General features: G+C 34.4%; 1 protein-coding gene across 1 annotated transcript; it reads left to right on the forward strand.

Moving 5' to 3' along the window:
• Positions 1-618: 618 nt before the first annotated feature.
• Positions 619-25,581, forward strand: LOC143912933 (uncharacterized). The gene is made up of 40 exons (XM_077432393.1): positions 619-948; positions 7,150-7,324; positions 13,440-13,609; positions 13,678-13,781; positions 13,860-14,062; positions 14,140-14,237; positions 14,404-14,629; positions 14,710-14,955; positions 15,024-15,187; positions 15,262-15,337; positions 15,412-15,525; positions 15,604-15,823; positions 15,909-16,128; positions 16,215-16,488; positions 16,560-16,775; positions 16,853-16,975; positions 17,054-17,259; positions 17,343-17,522; positions 17,600-17,744; positions 17,817-18,047; positions 18,118-18,310; positions 18,396-18,534; positions 18,619-18,776; positions 18,847-18,939; positions 19,010-19,185; positions 19,265-19,368; positions 19,455-19,594; positions 19,680-19,973; positions 20,048-20,196; positions 20,391-20,498; positions 20,578-20,671; positions 20,759-20,856; positions 20,936-21,150; positions 21,226-21,390; positions 21,467-21,622; positions 21,712-21,815; positions 22,194-22,344; positions 22,422-22,573; positions 22,750-22,884; positions 22,965-25,581. Exons 2-40 carry the CDS (start codon positions 7,301-7,303, stop codon positions 25,277-25,279), a joined length of 8,379 nt encoding a protein of 2,792 aa, XP_077288519.1. The 5' UTR covers positions 619-948; positions 7,150-7,300; the 3' UTR covers positions 25,280-25,581.
• The last annotated feature ends 1,489 nt before the right edge of the window (positions 25,582-27,070 follow it).

Below are 27,070 nucleotides of genomic sequence, written 5' to 3' on the forward strand. Positions count from 1 at the left end.
GCTTGGGATTAAAAGGGCGAGACTCCACGCTAGAGCGGACCCTGACAATGTGGAATTAAAAAAAATACATTATTTTATGGTGTGTAAGTATTTATTTAAAAATGCCTCCCTCTACGCCATGGGGTACTACGCTCTGTAGTGCCGCCACTTTAGGACAGGCATGAAAACAAATTTTCCAACACCTTCGGGATATAATGATGAATCGTGGTAAGATAATAATTAAATTGATCGGAATGTGCGAGAGTAGTTGGTCGGTATCAGCGGGCGCATTGACGAGCGAACGATTCGAACGAGCGGATAAGACAGAAACCCAGGCCCGCGTTCGAGCGAGAGGGGGGGTGGCAGGTGGCGGCGGCACAGCCCGTCGTCCAAGGTCAGCGCGGGTCACATTCCTGAGACTCCGAGAGAACCCCCACTATCCTCTATCCTCTTGCTCCACACGGGCACAGACACAGGCACAGCCACAGACACACCCACGACGCAGCCTCACCACAGCCGTGTGACCGTGTGACCGTGTCCCATACACTCGCATCCGCTACCGGCTACCGGCTACATCGCTACATCCACTATCCACCCCCACCAATACCGACACCGACACAGACACCGATCAGAACCACCGTAGTGTCGACTGGTGAGTGCCGGTCAGTGTCGGTGCGGCGACTCTCGCTCGCAACTCCAACTTCCTATCCCGTCGTTCCCCGGTCCTCCTCCTTTATCGCATCGAAATGTTGTGAAAGTGCAGTGGTGCAGTGATGCAGTGGTGCAGTGGTTGAGTGCAGCAATCGTGTGGCCGAGGACGGACTGGCCGCGGAGGACGCCATTGCCGAGGTGGGATTGCCGACGCGATTGGCGCCCGCCCTACACGTGTTCCACCACTGGTCCACTGGTCCATTGGACGGATGGTGTTGTTTTCGCATGCCGACAAAGGATTATGCACGCTTTTCATCGGTGAGTTGACACTTATCAATTACCGATCCCTGTCAATGTTTCGCGCTTTTTACTAATCTCCTCTGAGGCTTCTCGACGTATACGGTGTGGGTTGCTCAGTCTGCGATTTGTTTGCAATTTCCTGCCGAATGTGGTAGGAGGTTGCGACGGTGCAATCGCCCAATTAGACCAAGTGATTAGATGCATTGCGAGGTCTCCGCTTGGTACCTGTCTTCGGTTTTATTGCGTGTTTATACCTACTCGTTGTATACGCTCGTTAGGTGTAGTTTTTTTGTTTACTTCACAACGAATGATGGATCGACCGAAATGAAGGAAAAAATGGGAAATGCTTTTGTCGGATTCAAAAGGCTACATTGAATCAAAACATATTATATTATAATATACTAGTGGTTTTACCCGGCTTCGCTCGGTATTTGTAATATAAACCGCTTAAACATGGCTAATCTAATAGTAAACATTTGATTTAATTTATTTGAATAGTTTTATTTTATTTGAATATTAATTTGTTTTTTTTTATTAAATTGAACGTCACGGATTCTACGAACCAAATAAACATACATACAAAGTCTTTTCGAAATTATATATTAGATATATACTTATGTATACATGTGTACAAAAACTATGCCGATTGTGAAGAATAAGAATCTACATATGTATCTCTTCATTGTGTTCTATTGGGGTATCTAGGTAAATAGACGTGCACTGTTTTATTGACCTTTTACCTCTTGATAAATATGTATCAGTATAATAATAGCTTTAAAAATAGACGATTTTAATGTAGTGTGGATCAATGATCTACCATCATCTTCATCTTTCACCATTATTATTCGATTGCTCGATAACCCGTTGTTCGCGAGCATCGCATTCCTCTCTGATAATGAGACAGTTCTCTTATGCAACATTTCGTTGTAAAGTCGATGCTCAAATAGTACATTCACCATTTATTTTTATTACGGTATTATAAAAAGATCGAATATATTTGAAGTATGTATTTGACTATCTTTTATGTATCCACAGACATATATCATATACATTCTGATTTTTATATTACGCGCTCATCCATTCGTTTCTTTTAGATTTAATTGAAACAACATTAAAGTCATCATTGCCAGTGATTGGCAATTTTTCATCGGAACAGAATGATAAAAAAGGTGGGACGTAGGATGGGTTATTATATTATAGTAGTACTAGGATTTCCAAACCTACATTTAGCATTTGTTCATTTTTTTGTTGTCCAGATTCGTCTATGATTTTTGTGGTCAACGAAATAGTAAAACGTCCATTTTTTGTCGAATCTGATTCGTAATTAGAGTGCTGCGCCTCGGGCTGGGTCTTGTACCTCAACATCCGCCCTCGAGAAGTCTAGGGGTCGTGACAGTCACAACTTGGGCGATTCGCTCAATCAGCCGTAAACTAGAATTGATATGTTGTCAAACTGAAGTCATCGGGTGATCTCTAAGTATGTGGATTAATTAATATGAAAATAACATGGCAGCGTCGGCTTTTTCTAAAGTTCTTCGGCGGTTTTGTGTGTTGATCGACCGGCGACAGGCTTTTACGCATACTTGATCAAAATAATAATTAATAAACTGTCAATCATTCACGACGGATAACGTCATTCTTTTATGTCAAGTTCGCTCATGGTGAAAAATGAAAAAAAAGGATCATACACAAATTAGTGCGGACGTTGAAATATCTTCGGTCTCTGTTCGTGTCAATGTCGTTCAAAAGTTTCGTGGAGATCTTATCTTATTCGGTACCTATATATTTGAAGAAAAAAATCTATAATAGGCTGTAACTATTTATAATTTAATTTCATCAATTCATAATATAATGTAATTGGATTTGTCGTTAGATCGGTTTTCGTTGTATAAAAAGTTGATGTATAAAACAAGAGAATAATATATATTTATCCAATTTAAATAAATATGGGACGATTATGGAAGGTTGATATAGATATGATTGGTAATTCATTTGTGTAAGCTTAAGAATTAATTTTTGAAAGTCGCAACTTTTTAGCTACTATGTAGCATGTGATATATGTACAGATAGATGTATTTGCACTTAAAATTCCTTGTAGCAAAATCAACTTTATTGAATATTTTCAAATACTTGACTAAACTTTGTGTGATTTTTCACTAAATCTACGAAATTATTATTAGGTTAGATATCCAGGCAATTTTTGATCGCAAATTTATAATTGGACTGACAATAAATTAATATATAAGTACATACATATATGTATGTATATGTATCTACATAATGAAATTATTAATTATTACAATATATGTTTTTACCTTGAATTTATTTAGCTGCAAGTCCTTCATTTTGGATTTTAAAATTACAATATTTATTATAAATATTTTATCGAGATAAGTAGCATAAGCATAGCTGATAAGTAGAGGTAGGACGGGAAGCGTTCCGTTTATTGTTCAATTGTTGTAAATACTTTGTAAAAAAGGTTCGTCAAACCTTTAACAATGCATTTGCAACATTTGAACAATATACAGCCCCCTCAGCTTTACTGATAAGTAGAGGTAGGATAGTCACAGTGCTATCCATTGTTCCATTGTTGTAAATCCTTTGTAAAAAAGGTTCGGCAAACCTTTAACAATGCATTTACAACCTTTGAACAATACGCGGCACCTTCTGGGTCCGATGACTACTGATAAGATATTCTTGTTATACAGAAATTCTATTTTCATATATACCAAAAGTTACGTATGTATTTTATTATTTTATCATGTCCTACAGTCTAAATATGTAGTTATAGCCTTAAACTTTACGCGGATTTTTTGATGATCTTTCATGTGTAAAGTTTTTTAGCACCGTTTTAACACCGTTTTTAAAAATTATTTTGAATGATTATTATATGATTTTAGATTAGTATCGTATCTATATTCAGTAAATTTTTTGAGAATTTGATTTTGTCCGATGGATGGATGACCATCTAAATTGGATTCATCGAGCACACGTTATGTTAAAAAAAATATTAAATAATTTAGATATTACTATATATGTACATGTATAATAATATATATAAAAATCGACTGTCGCTAAATATGTCGGGGGCGCGGTGGGTAAAGCCCTCAGGGCACACACACACACACACACACACACACACATTCATTCATCATTTCGAACGGGTTGGATTGATAAGTGTATAATGTGCAACTTTCATTACGATTAATATTACGTGCGCGTGATATTAATCGTAATAAAATGTCAATCTCGCCTATGAATTACCTTACATTATACATTATACTACATATATAACTATATTTTTATTCGTGTTTCAATTCCTTTTCGAAACCACCCGTTGAAATCAACAGGCACAACACTAGTCATCTTATAATTACTTTCGTGTTGATGGATGTCGATAGAAATTCGTTACCGTCGAATGAAGAAGCATTTTTTGATGATAATATTTAAGCAATATTATTTTATCGAAACGAAACTGCAGCGTTTCTCTGATGGTGCGGTCGCCTTTAATGTTTTCCAGGTAAATAAATATCTTGCGGTTTGATGCGACGATGCACACAAATTTAGCTAGCGTTTTTGATTTAATTGAACAGGAAATGAAGACACCGCCTTCGTTGCATTTTTTTCGAGTTGAGTGAGAACGAGACTGCGATACGCGAGATGCATTCGATAGAAGAAGTCGCACGATAGCCGTCGGCAAAATAGGAAACTGTATTGCCGTTCAATGTGCAACGATGCGCGCGCATATTTATGTACAAATCGTTGCTTATTATTTTTTTTATTTTATATTCAAAACAATTTAATTTTATTTCATATTCACATATTTAATAAATATATGAATATGTGAGTAAAACAAATGATAAATATAATATTATTTATCGTTTGTTTTATTCATATACTCGTTTCTCGAATATAAATATGAAAGTACGTTTACATATGTACATACATTATTTCAATTGAAATTCTTTTAATTTGAATGATCTTACATGTTTTATTTTACATACATACATATATATTTATACCAGGAATGCCTAACAGGTATTCCCCAATGCGCCTTCCTGGTCAATTACAAACATCGATTTACAACTTTTAGAATTATTTTAACGAAGCATCATAGAAACGCCTATGAATAAATGTTGAGAAATTTTTGATAAAATTGCATTTTCGGAGTTTTTTTTTAATATACATTTTTATAAATTTTTAGATGCCGAAAAACTCGAAATTCGTGAGACATTTATGGACAAATTTGTAGTATTTTTACACGAATCAGTGAAATGAGTAAAGATTGCCAATTTGTTGGAACCATTTCAATGAAAATCAGATAAATTGGCTAACTCTGATAAGAAACGGTCGACTTGGAGTTACAAACCAAGGTATTGCCGGCAGCAAACAGTGGGACTCGAATCCATGACCACAATGTTCGAAAGCATATATGCTAACCATTAGACCACGCTGCTGTTTGTGTTCGTGAACACTACTTTCAAAATTGCAATTACATTCTTAAATTTATTTAACGATCACTTTTAAGATATCTATAATTAATAAAGACGAAGATTAGGTTTTTGTGTGATTTTCATGTGAATGTGAGTTTCAATACGATTCAGAAATTTTATTTGACAAAAAAATTGTAAATATTTATTTCTGTATCTCTCCGATAGGGTCTGTCGTAACGCATCTACGACAAATCTACTAACTACACATGTCGTAGTGGTTTGGTGATTATTTCGCAAAAAGCGATCTCGCGCACGTCACTAAAATCTCGATCACGGAACATCTGGCACCCAAAAACTCCATCAATCGAAATTCAGCCACGCGAAATATTGTACAGACAAGAACTCAAGTGCCAGATATTCCGTATTTCGCTATTTGCGCAATAATCCGTTTATCGTCGTAGCAAGAAATTTTACGAGAAACTTGTCTGCTGATTTATGTATCTCTCGTAGACTCGTAGGGTATAAGTTACCCTTTGGCAGTTGCCATCAGAGAAATTTCTCTGGTTGGTATAATATATACATAGGTACATACATATGTTGATATGTATGTATATAGGCTTTAATATGTGAATGCTACCATTTTATTGAAATAGTGGAATCAAAATATTCTAAAAGTTTCGTAATACTTTTACTATCCAATGGTTCAATGATTAACAAAATGAACCTTTGACAAAGTATTTAACTAATAGCTTTATTGCACATGCAAAATGTCAAAATCAAGGAATTATCATAAACCTACTTTTTACTTTGACAGTAATCTAAATCTTGGCTACTGCCTACTAGCCCCTAAAATTCGATTTTAATTGCCCATCTTATCCATCAACGTCTTGATTTAAGATTTTTATTATTTTCAAGGTTATATGTTTGGTCCCCGAAAAAAGTTAATTATTTAAGTTACACACACACGCACACACACAACGAATATTATTAGCGTTTTAAACACTATCATTAAACTTCTTATTCACGAAAATCGATTACATATTTTTTGTGCTCGTAATTTGATTCCATTTTTAGTTATTATATTCACGTTGCTGACAAAATAATTATCGGTTTAATTTAATTAACATCGATTGAACTCGTTAGACATCTGTTACAGTCGTCAACGTGAAAGTTGCTTATGTGATTTCTCGTGTTATTTTTATCTTAATATGAAATCTATGTCGCCTCGATCATCGAATGCGTTTACTCTTGGAGATTACTTCCTCACATATCTGTATGTATGTACATTGTACAGTGTATGTGTACGACAAGAAATATACATATTATCATACATGCAATGTAGGTACATACATTTTCGTTAACATAGATCTGTAAAGATTGATTTTTTTTTCAATATTCAATTAATGACGCCTTCTTATACTCACGACTAGTTATCAGCAGACTAGTAATTTTGAACCAATTTTAATCGGCGCATGCTCTACCTATTTTGGCAATTTAAAATAACAGCTTATGATTATTACGAAATAGGTTCATTCGTGGCACATTAAGGGAACTAACTTTTTTCTGGGGGAGGCGTTGAAAATGCACGAACAGGTTTTTCTCGTTTTGAAATTTTTCGACACATCAGAGAAAATTTACCAATAAATATAAATTGCTTTTGATGTACATATGTATCTGATTTAAGAAAAGTAAAATATTGTATTATCGTGCAGCAAACACTTACGCTGCTAAATTACATAATTAGTCGATCATTTAATAATCACATTCTGTTTTTTTTTTGTTTCAGATATTTCCGCACGCATGAAAAGTTGTCAGTTTCGTTATTAAACTCGCGTCTACGGATATTGCGTGTGATTCTATAGAATCATACAAAGTGTAGCAAGTGTTTGTTTGTTGTGAAAATAGATTATTTATATGAAGATTTTGGAGTTTGAATCATGTCGCAACGAGATTTTTCAGAGGTAAGTTAAGTTTTTAAATAACTGGATAATAATTAAAAATGATTTGTATGTATGATTTCTGTATATGAGCCGTAATATTTGAAAGTCCACTTTTCTTCATTTCGAGAAACGTTTTGCGTTTAACAATATTTAAAACTGGTGGCATGTAATACGTTTATTCTGCTTTTTTAAGATTCTGAACATATCTAATTAAAATAAGTGATAACCATTTGTGAATTAAGTCAAACAGAAATAGAGTTTTTGGAACTGAAAATTGAACTTCCGCCAAATTCAAATATACCAGCTCATGTACATACATATATTTTGTCCACTATTCACAGCTTTCAATTTTTATTAAGACAGCAAAATTTTCATTTTTTTACTTTTTATTTCTAACTTTCATATAAAAATGATACATTTAAATCATCTACGTCAAAAGCAACGGCAGGCAATTGACCTAGTTATAAAATAAAATAGCTACTGATTTACTTATGTTTTAATTTCAACTATTGATCTTTTAGTACCCAAATAAAAAAGATTGGTTTGTTTATAATAATTGGATATAATTCCGTTTCACAAATGTAAACCATATTTTTTTAATTAGCAGCGACATTAAGCTTTTTTTTTATACAAAGGTAACTCATAAAATTTGATAATAGGGAAAAACATCAATAATACTCTTTACTTCATCCATCGGCTTTGTCGCCTCCCCAAGAATAAATCTATCTATCTATCTATATATGTATATAAAAATCAATGTTTGTCTGGTAACAGATGTGCATTGTTGCACTTGTTGCACGTGAAGAATGTCAAGCTCTGTCCGAAGGGTCGAATTGGTATATATCACCGTCAAGTTAGTATAAACAATTCTATAGAATTTCAACGAAACCGCTCCAATGAATAGACGATCCCATGTATACCGCACGATACCGCGTATACGAAATATTTTTTTTGTGTGTTTAAAACTATCTAAAAAAAATCGGTCTCCGTGACGAGCCAGAATGTTAAATTACAGAAAACACAAATATCGGAAGGCAAAGATCGAAAATCGAAAGATCTTAAGTCGAAAGATCAAAAAAAAAGGGTGCGTGGTAAACGGTACATACTCACTTAATTTGCGCGAGCAGGATACAACAGGAACAAGAGGAACAGGAGGAACAGGAGGAACAGGCTTTTCCTCCCGTATTAATGTGCGCGCGCAGTTTTGCCTTCCGATATTTGTGTTTTTTTTTTAATTTAACATTCTGGCTCGTCACGTAGACCAAAAAAAAAATATCCACGTACAGCATACCGCATCCCTCGCTGTGTGATCGCGCCCTAAAAAATTTTTTAGTTCATCTTGATGAATATATCTTTAATTTCATAAGAATAATAATTAAAATCGCGTTGTATTTTCATTATTATTATATCGTATCAATATAAAAAATAAAACCACTAAAAAATTGACGAATTTTCTAAGTTCAAGAATCGCAGTCTACTCGCATTTATCAATGAAAGTCATCGATCTGTCAAACGTCAAATGAGTAGCGTGGAATTTGGAGGTCACGAATGCCAACAATTCCACTATCGCCTTTATACGTGCATCGTTACAAGTTCCCTATTCGAACACTATACTAGTTTTTAATTTGAATCTGAAACGAATATAATTATAATCTAATAAGTTGAATCTGAAAGTACATATATTACAGGTACCGAACCCACATACTGTTGACATCAACGGAGCAGGTGGTCATTGTTGGGAATTTGGATTCCCACATATCAACCTTTGAGTCCTTACGGGACCGGACAAAAGGCATGTGCGTAATATGTATGTTATATCATTCAGCGAGTTCGGATAATTTGATCCGGGTAATAAAGCTTTACCTGGAAGTCTCGAGAGCGAGGTGATCAGTGATCAGTGATCACGTTATCCGGCATGGTCCAGACACGAAGCAATTTCTATGGGCGGTGATTGTGGCCGCGGTTTTTTCCCCGCCAAGACGTTTCGAGAAAGAGAGAGAGCTTCCACAACTCGTTTTCATATCTCACATCCAGGGGCCCCCGGTTCATTACCCATTGCGCCATCCCGCATTTATCCGATGTAATTAACTTCATCTTAATAATTCCGGCCCGTTCGAAATTACAGTGCGCGAGATGCGAGCCGCCAGGGTCGTCCAAGGCGCGCCGCCCCCGAAACGAGTCTTCTCGCGGAAAATTTGCAGGCTATGGAGACGCTCGAGAATGCCAAAACGTATATTTCGGTGTGCTGTGAAATTTTCATTTTGTTCGTATATGTGTAAAATTGACCATTTATTGGATAAAAACGAGACGTATTACATTTTTATGTATATGATTATGTTGAGTCTGAAAATGAAATGATGTAGCAATATTGACTTTTTGTATCACGTATTATATAATACGCACCAAATATACATACTTCTTTGATAAGTTTCAGTAATCGATGGTTTTGAGCATTCATTTTGATGCTGGGAAAATTTAAGGCCACATTAATCGTCGGTTTCCCGTTGAAATATTATATAAATAATTGTTTAATGTTTAATTATTTCATGGCAATACAACAAAAAATCGTTGAAATAATTTATAGGCGGGGGTGGAACTTTGCTGGAACGGTGCGGAAGAAATCGTGTGGTAACAATATTTTTGACTTTTTTAAGAGGAATAAATCCCACTGATGATTCGTATCAACGAAATTTGATCGGCCGACATAAACAAAAGAATAAATTTAAAATACGATAAAATAAGATTTTTTTCCCAAGAAAATTCAATTTTAAATATTATAAATGTGAACGAAGTGACATGCGCAAAGCCCACACTATGCCGCGCCTCTTTCTACGTTATACGTTTCCAAGGGGAAAAAGAGCGACGGAGCATGTTAACGGACATTAACACGCACGCACGCATTAGACAATTATTAAATACTATATTTGCCGGGCTGTCAATTTGACCAAATCTACCCATCAAATGAGAAGGTCGTGCGTTTCAACGCTTTCAACACATCTTGTCTTCAATCTATCGAAACCTACATATTATATCTACATACATATATGTACATATAGACAAATGAAGATCTGTGTAGTTATCGTCATAGCCCCTATAACACGGTAGATAAGTACATATCGTGATGTAAAAATGCATCATATGTGAATCTGTACCATTTACCTACATATTTATGTAAAAATACAAAATATTTTTGTAGACTAGTCATTCTTAACATTCTTGCGATCGCAGAATACCATACATTTGTTAAAATAAAAGTAAAATTATTTGTTTTATGAATAAAACATTGCATCACAAGATGACAATGGTTATGTTCATGTTTTGATGCTATTTTCATATTTTATCAAACTTCATTGTTAACGTCAACACAAACGTCAACATACACAAAAGTTCAAAGTTTTAACTTAAATTGCAAACTAGGTATCAATTGTTTTCTAAAACTACCAGTTTGAATGTCAACGAACTGAATACTATGTAGTTGTAAATGAAAGTCAAAGGAATTTACAGCTCGAAAGACAGTTAATTCGAGCACGATCATAAAGAATTACAATTATCATTTTTTTTTATTTTATCATGAGTATATGTATCATCGTTGTGTTGTAATGATTATATGTATCACAATTATTGTGTCTGTGATCTTTTGATGGCAAGTTGGGATGGGATAACCTATCCACAATTAAATGACAATTACTAACGTATATTTTTATATTATAAGGTCTCATACGAGTATAAGATCTTACATTCCCAATAGAATATGTACTCGAATTGTGACCAGAATTCGTGAAACTATGTGGTATGTGTGGCACGCCACAAAAATCATCGCATAGCATCCCCGTAACGCACGATCGCTATCGCGCATCCACAGAACGGCATTTGAGGCCGATATACGTGCGTATATAAATCATAGCGATTCGAATCGGGTTGATGTGAAAATATTGAAAACTCCGGCGTAACAAAATAAAGGCCGAGGCGTTCTCGTGCGAGGTGAAAGGTTAAATTCCCGGTAATATTGGGTGTTGGTATTAATTTGGGCCTCGCCGTGCGCGCAGAGTCGTGCGCGCGGGCTATGGGTTAATCACGGACACCATTATTACGGCCCGGCCCCCTCACCGGCCAAATTCAACTTATATTCCAAATAATAACCGGCCGGGAAGCACAAACCGTTTCAGAGACGAGTATTTGCGATCAATAATTTTTATAGCACCGCGCCATGGGAAAGGAAGCAGATGGTCGGCTAATGGGTCGATACGTATGTTACATACATAATACCGATTAATACTGTTATAAGTGTTGCAAATCTTCAACCCTCCCATCATCTAATCAAAATGCATTTCAATCCCAACAGTACTCCATAACTAAACTTGTAGTTTTTGTGCATTTGAAATTATCTGAGATTCAATCATTCGAAGCGAACGTGAACTACATAGACTTTAAATTTGTCTTTGCCATCATGTGACAAATAACACTGAGCAACAAAAAATCACTTTTTTGAGTTACCAGAGCGGAGACTAACCAATCTTTACTAAGTTTGACCCATTGAATTCAAATATGATAATGATTTTTGTTGGTTGGTGATCGTTAACAGATATGAGCGTTTAAAAAATGCGCGATTTTTACACTTTTTTGGCTTTTGCGGTTTTAACTCAAAATCTAGTATTGTTGTGCTCAAAGTGAGTATTGGAATCAATAGTCAGATGTTTTTTCTATTGATTGTGATTTTTTATTGTTTTAAAAAACTTATAATTAATTGTCCAACTTAGAATTTTAAAAGTCAAAAACATATTTTTTTTACGGATTTTTTCTCCATGCTATTTTGCGTTTATTTGTCCACTTTTTTATTTCACCACGTTTATAGGGATTGGTTTTCTATCTCAATATTTTTTTTTTATCTAAACGTACTAACTAGAGCGATAATTGCGATAGAAAGCTTTCGTTGTTTACGCATTTGTGACACTGTTAGCGTTGGTGCAAGCGAGATGGCATGTAGTCCTCACAGAGTACAGCGGTGGTCGGTCGAAAAATCCGTAAAAAAAAATATGTTTTTGACTTTTAAAATTTGCTAGACAATTAATTATAAGTTTTTTAAAACAGTAAAAAATCACAATCAATAGAAAAAACATCTGACTATTGATTCCAATACTCACTTTGAGCACAACAATACTAGATTTTGAGTTAAAGACCGCAAAAGCCAAAAAAGTGTAAAAATCGCGCAATTTTTTAAACGCTCATATCTCGTAAACGATCACCAACCAACAAAAATCATTAACATACTCGAATTCAGTGGGTCAAACTTAGTAAAGATTGGTTAGTCTCCGCTCTGGTAATTTTTTTTGTTGCTCAGTGTAATTAGTCTACAATGTAGACTCTACATGATTTGGTTTACATAAAAATTATCGTAAATAATGAAATAGATAAATTTATTTTATAATAATTAAATAATTTTTTTTTGTTTATAAAAAAACTTTTTTTTATACTTTAAAATATTTAATTGTGAAATTTACACAAGTTCACATCACAATGGTTCGTAGAATTTCTTAGCACCATGAGGGAAAAGTTAATCAGAATGTGTATAAAAAGCTTAGTAAAAAAAGTCAATTTTCACAATGAAGCCTCGCATTTGGTCACATGTATGTCGAGTTTTAAGTCTAAGTATTTCTAAGTTTAATTTTAAGTATTTCTGAAAGTAAAACTGTTTTAAGCACACAAAATTGACACCACCAAGTATCCAAATACTCACCAGTCATAATCCATTCCTACTTTTCATCTTTCCGTTCCAGAGGGCTACGATGAACCACTCGAAATAAATATATTTTCCAAGACAACTTCACTTCATGGCAAATAGTTTGACATGGTAAATTCCTCTACGTTCAGAATTGATTATATATATGTACATACATTGGGAAAAACTTATCTGATCCATATTTCGAAAACGAACTTTTAAAGTTAGATCTGTATAAGTAAAAAATATGGTTTCGCATTTCTATGCTATTGTATTATCTATCCTTAAGTAATAGTGCAATGTTTATTTGTTCCTAATTAGTAAAATGGTAAAGTAATTTATGTAAGATAGATTTACACAGAAGAAAGGTGTATATGTATGTACATATATTATAAGCAGATTGTTTTGTCAATTGAATAGGTGGAACCTGAGGGCACATCCGAGCTGCCTGCAGCTTCTCGGGCACTCTTCGTCGAGAAAGTGCGATTATCTAATGCAGCATGTCAAGCTGGTGACTATGCCACTGCTGTTGCATTGTACACGGATGCTCTTACCCTCGACCCAGCTAATCACATATTATATAGCAACAGGTAACAATATATAAATACGAAACATTTACCTTAGCGTACAACTTTCCAATAAATTCTTATTTGAACAGGTCCGCAGCCAGATTAAAGCAAGGCCAATTTGCCGCAGCGTTACAAGATGCTATACGGGCTAGAGAGCTTTGTCCCACATGGCCCAAAGCTTATTATAGGCAAGGTAAAAATAAAATTTCATAGACTTTTTGTTAACTTCATGCACTTTCGTTATATAATGTTTATACTTTGTGTAAAACAGGTGTGGCTTTGCAATGTCTGGGTAGGTATGGTGAAGCTTTAGCTGCTTTTAGTTCAGGTTTGGCTCAAAATCCCAATTCACGACAACTGCTTGAAGCCCTCATTGAGGCTTCTTTAAAGTCGCCGTTGCGTTCAGCTTTGCATCCTACTTTTCTTCAACTGCAGGCTATGAAACTTGATCAGAGTCCATTTGTTCTCATATCGGTATTTTCAATTTTAGATTACTTTAATATTTATTTAGTAATTGTATCATTTTATAATATTTTGAAATGGATTTATAGGTTGTAGGACAAGAGTTACTGGGAGCTGGTCAATATCATGCAGCAGTAACCGTATTAGAAGCAGCTTTAGGAATTGGATCGTGCTCTTTAAAACTAAGGTATTTTTTGTCAAATTTTGATATTTTATTCTATTGTATAAATCGCCTTATAAACTTAAAATTAAAACTCTTCTGAACATTATCCATATTTGTAATATAAAATATTCAAAGCAGTATTTTAGTACCTACTAAACACTGAGATTTAATTTTTTTTGTTAATTTTCAGAGGATCTGTATTTAGTGCGTTGAGTTCAGCTCATTGGGCATTGAGTCAATTAGATAAAGCCATTGGGTATATGCAGCAAGACTTAGCCGTAGCTAAAAGTTTGGGTGATACTGCAGGTGAATGCCGAGCTCACGGAAACTTGGGTGCTGCATATTTCAGTCAAGGATCTTATAAAGAAGCACTAACTGCACACCGCTATCAATTAGTATTAGCTATGAAATGCAAGGTATTTGTACTTTAATGTAATAATTTTTTTACCATTGGTTGTTAAATTAGAATTAGAGAAATTTTTTGTATTGTAAACAGGATACTCAAGCTGCAGCAGCTGCTTTAACATCTTTAGGACACGTTTACACAGCTACGGGAGATTATCCCAATGCGTTAGCCAGTCACAAGCAATGTGTGCAACTTGTAAAACAAATGGGTGATAAACTACAAGAGGCGAGAGAAATTGGCAACGTTGGTGCAGTTTATTTAGCAATGGGAGAATTCGATTCAGCTGTAGACTGTCATACTCAACATTTAAGACTGGCACGTAGACTAGGAAATCAGGTAGTTAAAACTCAATAAAAAATAGTTTAGATTGAGATAATATATGTAATATTGTGTATTTTTAATAGGTGGAAGAAGCAAGAGCTTATTCAAATTTAGGATCATCTCATCATTATAGACGAAATTTTGCTCAAGCTATAGCTTTTCATGAAAATGTTTTAAGAATTGCTCAAAGTTTGGGTGATAGAGCAGTAGAAGCCAGAGCTTATGCAGGCTTGGGTCATGCAGCAAGGTAAAATATTGCGATCCAATTAAATTGAATTTTTGTTTTATTGAAAACGATATCAAATTATATGTTGTTTGTAGATGTGCTGGAGATTATGCTCAAGCAAAAAGATGGCATGAAAAACAATTAGATATGGCGTTAACTGCAAGGGATAAGGTTTACATTGTTTTGATAATTATCAAATGTATTATTAAATACAATTAACTACTTAAATATAAAATAAATTTCAGGTTGGAGAAGGTCGAGCTTGTTCCAATTTAGGAATAGTTTATCAATTGCTGGGAGAACACGATGCTGCTTTAAAACTTCATCAAGCTCATTTATCTATTGCAAGGGCATTACAAGTAATCTTTATTTTTGATATGCATACTAAAGCATATTTTATGTATACATGTTTTTTTATATATTTTTTGCAATTCAAGGATCGAGCCGGAATGGGTAGAGCGTATGGAAATATTGGAAATGCATATTCAGCTGCTGGATTTTACGAACAAGCGATTAAATATCACAAACAAGAGTTGACTATATCCAAAGAGGTCCATGATAGAAGTTCGGAGGCTTCTACTCATGGAAATTTAGCGGTGGCCTATCAAGCTCTGGGTGCTCACGATATGGCGCTTTTACATTATAGAGCTCATTTAGGTAGATTGATGTTATGTATAATATATATGTATTTTATGAATTAAGATTACATATTTAAAATAAAAATATATACTCTATATTTCAGGAATTGCGAGAGAGTTAAAAGATACTGCAGGTGAAGCTTGCGCTCTACTGAATCTAGGAAATTGTCTATCTTCTCGTCAAGAATTTGCACAAGCTGTTCCTTTTTATGAACAATATTTAATGTTATCACAAGAACTAGGTGATGTGGCAGCAGAAGCCAAGGCGTGCCATTTTTTAGGATATGCTCATTATTGCATTGGCAATTATAGGGAAGCTGTTAGGTACATATTTATTTTAATTTAATATATAACATAATACTTTGATATTTTTCGACAAAGTATAATTTGATTTTATATTCAAAATGCAGGTACTATGATCAAGATTTATCCTTAGCAAAAGAACTGCAAGATAAAATGAATATGGGTAGAGCATATTGTAATTTAGGTCTTGCTCACCTGGCTTTAGGACAACTAGAACCCGCTTTAGAATGTCAGAAATATTTTTTAGCCATTGCCCATATGACGCAACATTTGCCTGGTAAAGTAAGAGCGCTGGGCAATATAGGAGATGCGCTTGTGAAAATGGGAGACGTTGAAGAAGCTCTTAACATGTATCAAAGACAATTAACTTTTGCTAGACAAGTATGAATAATTGTTTCAATGTAATTTATGATAACATCTATGTACATATTTTTGATGATATTTTTGTGCAGGCAGGGGATCGTGTACTAGAGGCTTCTGCTTGTGGAGCATTGGGATTGGGACATAGACTATTAAGAAGACTAGATAAAGCTTTAGGTTATCACACGCAAGAGTTAACTTTGAGACAAGAATTAGCCGATTTAGTTGGTGAAGCTCGTGCACATGGTCATTTAGGCACGGTTCATATGGCTCTTGCGAACTACACGCACGCTGTAAAATGCTATCAAGTAATATATTTTGGCATATTACTACATGAACTAATATATTTTATGATAATAAGGTAAATAGTATTATTGACTTATAGGAACAACTTGAAAGAGCACAGGAATTACAGGATTGTGCTGTAGAAGCTCAGGCGTTTGGTAACTTGGGAATAGCGCGTTTGAATATGGGACATTATGAAGATGCCATAGGATATTTAGAGCAGGTATAATTATATTGTATGTGTATATTTTTTGATTTTGCCAGCTCTTGAAATTTCATTAATAATTACGTTTTCATCCAGCAATTAGCAACATTAGAACGTCTCACCACTCCAACTACTCAACTCGACAAAGCTCGAGCTTATGGGTCATTAGGAGACTGTTATGATGCACTCGGAGATCCTGAAGAAGCCGTTAAATGTCATCAACAACATCTCGGTCTTGCCCTATCTACGAAAAATACTCGCGAACAAGAAAGAGCATACCGTGGACTTGGATTGAGTCACAAGTATTTATTTATTTACATCAAAAATATTGTATTATCTTTACAAATTTAGGAAATACATTTACTAAGAATTGTATTTATATCAGATCGCTTGGAAATCTACAAGAGGCATTGGTTTGTTTAGAAAAACGTTTAGTTATATCTCACGAGCTTGGTAGTTCAGAAGCTAAAGCTCAAGCTTATGGTGAGCTCGGTAATATCCATGGCAGTCTTGGTAATTTAGAACAAGCAGTCTCATGTTTAGAACATCAGCGGACAATTGCCAGGTAGGCAACGATTGCTTAATATATTTTTTTTTAATTTTCCAAAAATTTTTAAATTGCATTTCTTAAAATTTTTTTAGGGAATTAAACGATCGTGTAATGGAGTCGGACGCGGTGTCGTCTCTTGGTGTTGTATATCAACAAATGGGTGATTATAATACTGCATTGCAATACCATCAAATGGACTTAGAGTGTGCCAATCAACTGGGAATTACACAGTTACAAGTAAAAATACGATAAAAATAAAATGGTTATTAAATAAGTTAAGTCTAGTTATAAATGTAATCATATGTACAGGGACGTGCGTGTGGCAATTTGGGAGCGGTGCACGAAGCCTTGGGAAATCTTGAAGAAGCTGTTCGCTGCCAAGAACAACAATTGGCTGCAGCCGGTGACAGGTTAGCTAGAGCTCTAGCGTTAGCTGCATTAGGACGAGTTCATCATGCGCGTGGAGCCCCTCATCGAGCATTAACGTATCTAAGACAAGGAGTTGCAATAGCTGATTCTCTTGGTCGTCGCGAAGATGAGGTTCGACATTTGAACTTTGGTAAAATTATTTTCAAAATCATTGTATTAACTAAATGAATTTAATATTTAGGCTCGGATTCGTCATCGGCTTGGAGTGGCATTGTGGGCATGTGGTCAAGCCGAAGGTGCAAGACAACAATTGGTAGCTGCAAGTGCGCTTTTGGTGGCTTTGAGAGGACGGGCACGCTCGAGTGGCCCACGCAGTGCACGAATTGCTTATTTACAAGCTGCTACATCACGAGCTCTTCAAACTGTTCTAGTCAGTAAGTAGATCAAAGGATTCATGAAGCTTTTTGTCATAAGCATATTTGCATAAAGTTTATATTTAATGTAATTACTTAATTTCAGGTCTTGGAAGGCAGCAGGAAGCTCTTGTGGTAGCAGAAAATAGTAGAAGTAGATCATTACTGGATTTAATATTAGAAAAACAAAATTCATCATCTGTTATAAATAGTTCTCATGGACCCGGCATTACAGACTTGGGAAGGTCTGGATGATAATAACATTTTTTTAATTTTAATAATTCATATCATTCAAATAGTCATTACAATTGTAGATCTTTTACTTCTAGCCCTCTTCCACGTACATCACGAGAACGGTCTTTTGAAGTATGGAGTCCACAAACAATCGAACATATCTTGGAAGTTGTCAACAGACAAAAAGCTTCAGTTTTATACTACAGTTTGGCTGCTGGATTTTTATATGCCTGGTTAATTGTACCCATGAAAGGTATTTGAACGAAGATTCAAGTGAGTTTATAAATTTAATGCATATTTTTAAAGTGAAATTTATATTCCAGGCGTAGTGAAATTTCACCAAGTTGCTATTAACGAAGAATGTGAAAATAACGGCACGTTAAATATTAGTAATGATGAACTTCAACCACCTTCAAGTAAGTTAATTTTTTTAAACAAACTTATCTTTTGATTTCAAGATTTATCATTATGATTTTAACATTTTAGATTCAGTACTAGAACACTATTTGCAATCGTGGCGAGACAGTTTGCAAACGGAAATACAAAAATCTGGTGGGTCTACTCAAGCATCTGGGGGAATGTCTGAAACCTCAGGAGCATCTTGGGAAAGACCAAATCAAAACGATGAGATGCCAACAGATAGAGCAGGATTTTTGAGAATGGTATTCTATTTATCAATTTTACTGAGCACTACATTTTATCTGGTATACATTTATCGCAATAAAATTATTATTTTTACAGGTTAACCGAAATCATCTTTTGAATTCATCAAACTATTCTTTGAGCTCACTTTTCAGTGTTGGTTCAGTTGGTGGATCAGTTGCAAGTTTACAAAGTTCGACTAGGTAGTTTGTTTATATCCATACATACATATATAAATACTCCATAAAGTTCTAGATATTGGGAATAAAATATTAATGTAAATTTACAGATCAAGTGCCAGCCTGCAGAGCTCAACACGATCTAGAAAAATATCTCTTTGGCAAGGTCCTTCCTGTATGCATGCTCTTTATCAAATGCTCCTTGCACCATTTGATGACGCATTATCTACAGCCTATTCTACTAACAATTGTATTATTAAATTTAGTTTAATTTGTTTTCTTATTGAATTTAAAAATATGAATTATTAATTATTAATACATACAATTTTTAACAGCTCAAATAAAAAGTGGTGGTCGTCGAGATCTGGTATTGGTATTGGAAGGTGACCTTTACTTAGTACCATTCTCTGTATTGCGCCCTGGTCCAGGATTTTCACTTCCAAGTAATGTCAGTCAAAATCAAAACTCGCAGGGAAATAATGCACAAAATAGTTCTGGTACACAAAATATTGCAGATATTACAGAATATTTGTGTGAAAGATACTCACTAATATCAGTTCCTAGCTTATCAGCATTAAAGGGCTATAAAGTAAATAAATCTAAAGCTCATAATGATCCTCATCAATCAGGTATTTAATTTTTTGTATGATATTCGTAAATAAAAGAAATAGTGGGTGATCTAAAATAATTCGTCTTTCATAAGATGGTGGAATGCGCTGCTTAGTAGTTGGAAATCCAAGGCTTCCATCAGCTATTTCAGAAACATGGGGTTGGCAGCATAATTCCTCGATGCAGAAAGAAGCTTTGATGGTTGGTGATATGCTTCATGCTCACACTCTTACAGATATACAGGTAAATATGTAAAATCAAGTGTTTTTTTTTATATTTGTGGATATCGGTGATGGATGGTGGACCTCTCTATATGCATCGTACGTGAGTATGGCTGTCCGATGGAGATAAAGAGAGTTTCGCCGTCCACCAATGATGGACATTCATACCCACAGGTAATCTAAATATAATTTAAAACTTATGATATATATTTTAAGGCTTCGAAGGAGGCAGTATTATCTCAAATTTGTGAGGCTGAATGCATCCATTTATCAACTAATGTGTCATGGAAACTTTCTGCGATTGTGCTTAGTCCCGGTGAAATGGTAATTGTACTATTTTGTGTTCACAAAGTAATACAGTTGTATTTAAACGTGAATTATTATTAATATAACTTATTTTTAGGTTGATTCTCAATCGCAGAGCACGAAAAGATTCCTAAATACAAGTACAGGAAGTGGACATTCTGATTCCATACATGGGGAAGGAGAGGAAGAAGGTAAATTTTGTATTAATATTTCTATATATGTAAATATGTGCTTGTCAAACCGAGATATATATTAATAAGCCTTCGGTAATTTTTTAGGAAGTGAATTGTCATCTAGCAATATGGAGTTACCCCCATTGTCTGAATTTTTGTTATCAGCTAGTGAAATTATAAATTTGAAACTTACTGCTAGATTGGTAAATATTAATCATCTTTCTTTTTATTATTTTGATTTCAACATAATTACAGTGATGATAAAACCTCAATTTTTTTCAGGTGGTTATATCATGTTCGCATGGAAATTATAGCTCTGAAAATTCTGGTGGGCGAGAAGAGAATAATTGCTTAGGATTAATCCATCTCTGTCGAGCATTACTTGCAGCTGGAGCACATTGTGTTTTGTTGGCACTTTGGCCCGTTCCAGATACTGCAGCAAAAATATTGTTGAGGGCATTTTATTCAGCACTTTTGCAAGGCAGTCGGGCAGCAAGGTTTACTTTTCATTTTCATTTCATAAATATTTTTTATATTGTCATTTATTTCATGAAAACTTTTTTGTTTACCAGAGCTCTTGGTGATGCCATGCAAACCGTACAGCACACAAAACATTTCGCTCATCCAGCTAATTGGGCCGGTTTTGTATTAGTAGGAGCTAATATACGATTAAGCAATAAAGTAGCACTTATGGGACAAGCTCTCTGTGATTTGCTCAAAACTCCAGATAAGTGCAGGTAACATAATTCTATTAAATTCATCGTTAAAATCTTGTTATACATATTTAAACTAATATCTGGGTTTTATTTTTAGGGATGCATTGCGGGTATCATTGCATTTAGTAGAAAAATCTTTACAAAGAATTGTTCGTGGTCAGAAAAATGCTATGTATACTACACAAAAAAGCATTGAAAATAAAGTTGGTCATGTAACTGGTTGGAAAGAATTGCTTATGAGCGTTGGATTTAGGTAAAATTATTTAAATTATCAGTAGAATTATACATATGTACTTTATTCCATTAACTTACATACATATATTATTTACTTTTATTCATCAGATTTGAACCAGCAGCAAACGGAATACCTTCAAGCGTTTTCTTTCCTCAAAGTGATCCTGAAGACAGGTTGACGCAATGTTCTGCTAGTCTTCAAGCACTCCTAGGTATTTGAATGATTAAAAAGCCTCAGTAACATACAAATTTGGTCAGCAAATACTTTAATTGGATTCATCAAAATGATTCTTCTACAATATTAGAAAATCACTAACGTGTTTTTGGTTTCAAAAATAATTTCATTGTATATAATAGCATAAAAAAACTTCATATATCCAATAACGAACCAACTATCAAAATAAACTAACTATTGTTAATTGATATATGATAAATAACTGACCATTTATTATAGTTACTTACCTGAACCTATCCCCATTTATTATGACTACTGATAATTTATTATAATAGCTAACATTTAGAGTTACTGACCAATTTCCAATACAGGCCTTTCGTATTAAAGTATAAAATTTTTCATTATTAATTTCTAGGATTGACCCTTACGACATTACATGCATTATCAAAACTCGTTTCTAATGTGGAAGTTGCCGATGATATAATAGGAGTAATTAGATCAATTATTTCGCAATTTTCTTTGAAAAACGTAGAAACAGAAAGTATAGAAATTTCTGTCAACGTACGGTAGGTTTTCGAGACAATAGTTTTCACAATTGAGATATACTGTGTCTGTCGTATCTTTTAAAACGTTATTTTTTAAGGTTGTGGCGTGTTGGCGGTTGTCATGAACTTTTAGCATCACTGGGTTGTGACTTGATGGAAGTTGGTCAAGATGAAGTAACTCTTCGAACAGGAAAACAAGCGAATCGACGAAACATACAGTTTGTTTTACAAGCCCTTCTTGCCTTATTTGGTGAGTATTTATTAAATATGTCCATAAATCGAATAAGTAAATTGAAATTAACTGCCAATCTATTAATTATAAGTTTTGAATTACGCTGTGTTTATTTAGGTCACAACATTTATTTATAATATAAATAGTTTTAATAGTTTATTTATAGCAACAATAATCAAATAAACATTTTTTAGATACACAAGAAGCACCGCGAAGCTTGAGTCTTGATTCTAGTTCAAGTCTTGAATCACTGGCATCTATAGAAAATAATAACCCAGAGCCACATTCTGATGGTGAATTACATCGCACAGCGAGTTCTACAAATTTAGGTAAACTTTTTGTTTATAAAAATAAATATGTTCTTTTCCATATACACTCAATAAAATTTATTGAAATTGTTAATTTTCAGGAAAAGTCGTTGTGCCACCTCCACCATTACCTTTGAGTGGTCCACGTCTCACCCAAGGCGCATTTACTTCTTACGTCCGTCATCGTGGTGAACCTGATGGACGTACAGCACCATCATCAGATGTTCAAGGACGGTCGATTACTAATGCTCTCGATTGTGATTTGACTTCTGCTGCTTTCTATGGCAATATTACAAGATTACCAGGAACATCTACATTGAATATATCTTCGAAATTTGGAGCAAATCGCAATGACCTACAACATCAATCCTACCGAAGCGCGCATGGTAAATCTGAATTCAGAAATAATGAAAGACCTCCTATTAAAATATCAAGACCTGGTGGAGGAGGAGAAAGTGATGCAGCTTTTACTCCCAGTCCACCTGTTGTATTACAAAGACACATATCAACAGAACAACTATCTGCAATAAGCAATTCTACCAATGTAACTTTACCGTTGGCTCATCAGACGAAAATTAGAAATCTCTATCATACTCCTGGAGGAAATCAATTATTATCTGGTGATCGAATTGTGGGAAGGTCAAATCAACATACAAATCCCATTGATTTATCGTTGAACACGTATAGCGTTAATCCAGCAACTATTGAAAATGACATGAAAAATTATTTACAAGGTCAAGTGCAAAATCAAGTCGGTGTATCTAATTCTGCTTTACGACCAGATAGTTCAAGTTCAGCTAGTTCAGCAACTGATTGGGAAAGCTCAGGGCATGCAACTGTTTTGCGACGGGCTCCAATACCACCTCTTCCTCCTCCACGTCTGCCTCCAGCACCTGGACCGTTAGTTGAAAATCTTCATCCTTTACCACCCGTTTACAATAATCTTAGTTCGCTTGCTGGTACTTTTGGTGAAGGAAATAGTTCAGATTCAGACTTTGAAAAAGGTTTTGATCAAACTTTGAATAGAAATAGTGCATCTGGAATGAGTAATCTGACCGGTAGGAATAATATAAACACGATTTATAAGACTAATCCCAGTGCCATTCACAATAGAAAGATTTTGCAACCTGCAGAAAACACTTTAGAACGATTAAGCGTTCGAACTGAAATTTCGAGTGCAATTCAGACTAATCAGTTAGCCAATTTATCAACCACAAGTAGAAAAGCCAATATTGCACTGAATAATGAATCACTTTTAAATCCTGCAAATAACAATTTTTACTCTTCTAATGAACATGGAAATACTAATCACACGCTCGAGAATAAAACTTTGAAGAAGATCGCGATCGACTCTGATGTACACGGTTGTATGATGAAATTAGATATAAAATCATCAAAATTGTCAAAGGACACTGTGTTATCAAATTCATCAAAGCAAAATGCCATTCAACCAAACAGTGGGGCTAACAGCATTCAAGATTCCATATTAGCTTCACAATTGCGGCATATAAATAGAGAACTAACTCCAACCATTTCAGAAGTATATCATGAACGGAATATTGGACTTGGGCTAGCCCCACCACTCTCTAAGCTTTTATTGAATCAGACCAACACAGGAAACACGAACAATGGCTCAAATGCAGAATCGTCTCTTATGACTGGCTTAGAAAAATTCGGAATAATCGATGAAAATCCCATACCCGAAAAAGATGTTATCAATATTAACTTAGGATATGGGAGCACACATCCGACAAAAATTAGTTCAGAATGTGATATTTGTAAAAGACCTATTGATCAGGATACTAAAACATGTAATTGTCAAAATGTTAATATACCGTTGAAAAAAAATATTTCTAATAAACCTTGGCTTTCGGGAGCGACAAGTATTCATAATAATATTCAAGGTCCGGATTTAACTACAGCTGAAATCATAGAAAGGCAAACCAAAATTAAATCACAAAATTTAAATACTCAAGAATCGGTGGCAAAAAATAAATCACAAACATTTTCAGATGCTATTTCTAACACCTATAAAACCGACTTGAATAACTTGAGACATGAATTGACAAAGACTGAATTGATCGAAAAAGATAGAAGAGACATAATAAATACAAATGCAGACTTACAAAAGAGTTCACTGAACACCAAGAGGATAAGTCCATTTTCTGAACTATCAAAAAGAGACGAAGGAGATGGTAGGAGTATTGCAGATTCTCACTCATCTTATAATGGAGTCATTATGAATCCTCAAAACACTAGTTCAAATTGTCATGCGAATAGCAGAAAGTCGATGTTTGTCAATAACCCATCATCGGAAGAAAGCGACACCATGATGGAGAATATAACTAGTGAAACGATTGAAAAACAAAATCGAAACAGTAAATCTACTCATCCGAGATCTAAAAACAAGTCATAGTATTACATATAAAAGAATTGGACAGTTATATTATGAAATAATCAATATCGGGTTATATGTAAATATGGCAAAATTTATGTAAATATGTAATCTTTTATTTTTATCGTTATACTTTAAAAAAATTCTAAGGTTTTATACTGATAATTAAACTGTATTATGAATTGTATATTACGTATATAATACATATTTCTACTTATATGAATTTTATTGTAAATATTATGCATATTTTATTATTTTTCTATATGATTTGTAAAAAAAACCACAAGCTCACATTCGTATATGAAAATAAATTTTGAAATTCGAGAATATGTTTTATTTTGACATATATTAATTTAACAGCTAACATGAGCTATTCGTTGATAGAAAAGCTTTCGTTGTTTACACATCTGTGACGCTAATAGCGTTGGTGCAAGCGAGATGGCATGTAGTCCGACCGCTGTTCTATCGCAATTATCGCTCGAGTTAGTACGTTTAGATAAAAAAATATTAAGATAGAAAACCAATTCTTATAAACGTGGTGAGATAAAAAACTGGCCAAATAAACGCAAAATAGCACGGAGAAAAAATCCGTAAAGAAAGTATATTTTTGACTTAAATTTCGCTAGACAATTAATTATTAGTAGTTTAAAGCAATGAAATATTACAATCAATAGGAAAAAATCTGGCTATTGATTTCAATACTCACTTTGAGCACAGCAAAACTAGATTTTGAGTTAAAGACCGCAAAAGCCAAAAAACTGTAAAAATTGCGCATTTTTTTAAACGCTCATATCTCGTAAACGATTACGAACCAACAAAAATCACTATAATATTCGTATTCAGTGGGTGGGTCAAACTTAGTAATGATTGATTAGTCTCCGCCCTGGTAATTTTTTTTGTTGCTCAGTATTATTTGAAGGACGGAGCGTCGAGATCGAACGAGTGTCCCGAACCGAGGTCGAGTAAGACCCCAATATTTTTTAATAAAGATACAGTTTTTCTCAATACAAATGGGTTCAATATATATCTTATTAATCATTTTATACATCAACATAAAAAAAGTTTTAGTCCTATAGCATGTTTTTGACTATTTTTGTATCAAAAAATTACGACAAACATCGACATGCGAACGTACATAGGTAAGGCCAACAGGCGACTGCATGACTCAATAGCCATGGACCAAAAGCAAGGAAAACAATAGCTTTCGAAAATATAGCTGTCTCTTTCTCTCGCATTGATTCATCGATGACTTATCGCTACCGCTTTTAAATTATAGGGGATGAACGAATGATATGACTGGCATGTTGATGCACGTGTTTTTATTATGGCGGCCGAAGACGGAGTGGGTTAGCAACTTTGAACACGGCCGAGTTGGTCCCAACTCGCAGGAAGGTGACCGAACTCGACCATGTCATATAGCGAGCCGCCAAAAAAATCATACTTTGGAACGTAGAAATGTATTTTTTTTTACGATATACCCCTCTTCTAAATCATACAAAATCTATTATAACAAATGTCTAGTTTTTTTTTTATTCATATACATATATTTACAGAATATAATGTTTATTTCAAAGTTGGACATGTATTCCTTATCAGATAAGAGTAGCTCTTGTGCCTGATAAGGGAGCTACGATTCTATTATAAATTCTTAAAATCTATTATAATATTTTTTATATAAAAATTACATTAAAATTTTTCAGTGCAAGTTTTTTTTGAAAAAGTGTTTAATTTTTTTTACTTGTTCTGTTTGGTTAACAATACAGCGCAATTCAGAAGGGAGATTATTATAGTTATTTATGGCTTGGAAAATAT

This window comes from Arctopsyche grandis, chromosome 6 (assembly GCF_051622035.1).
Source record: "Arctopsyche grandis isolate Sample6627 chromosome 6, ASM5162203v2, whole genome shotgun sequence".
Classification (NCBI taxonomy): domain Eukaryota; kingdom Metazoa; phylum Arthropoda; class Insecta; order Trichoptera; family Hydropsychidae; genus Arctopsyche; species Arctopsyche grandis.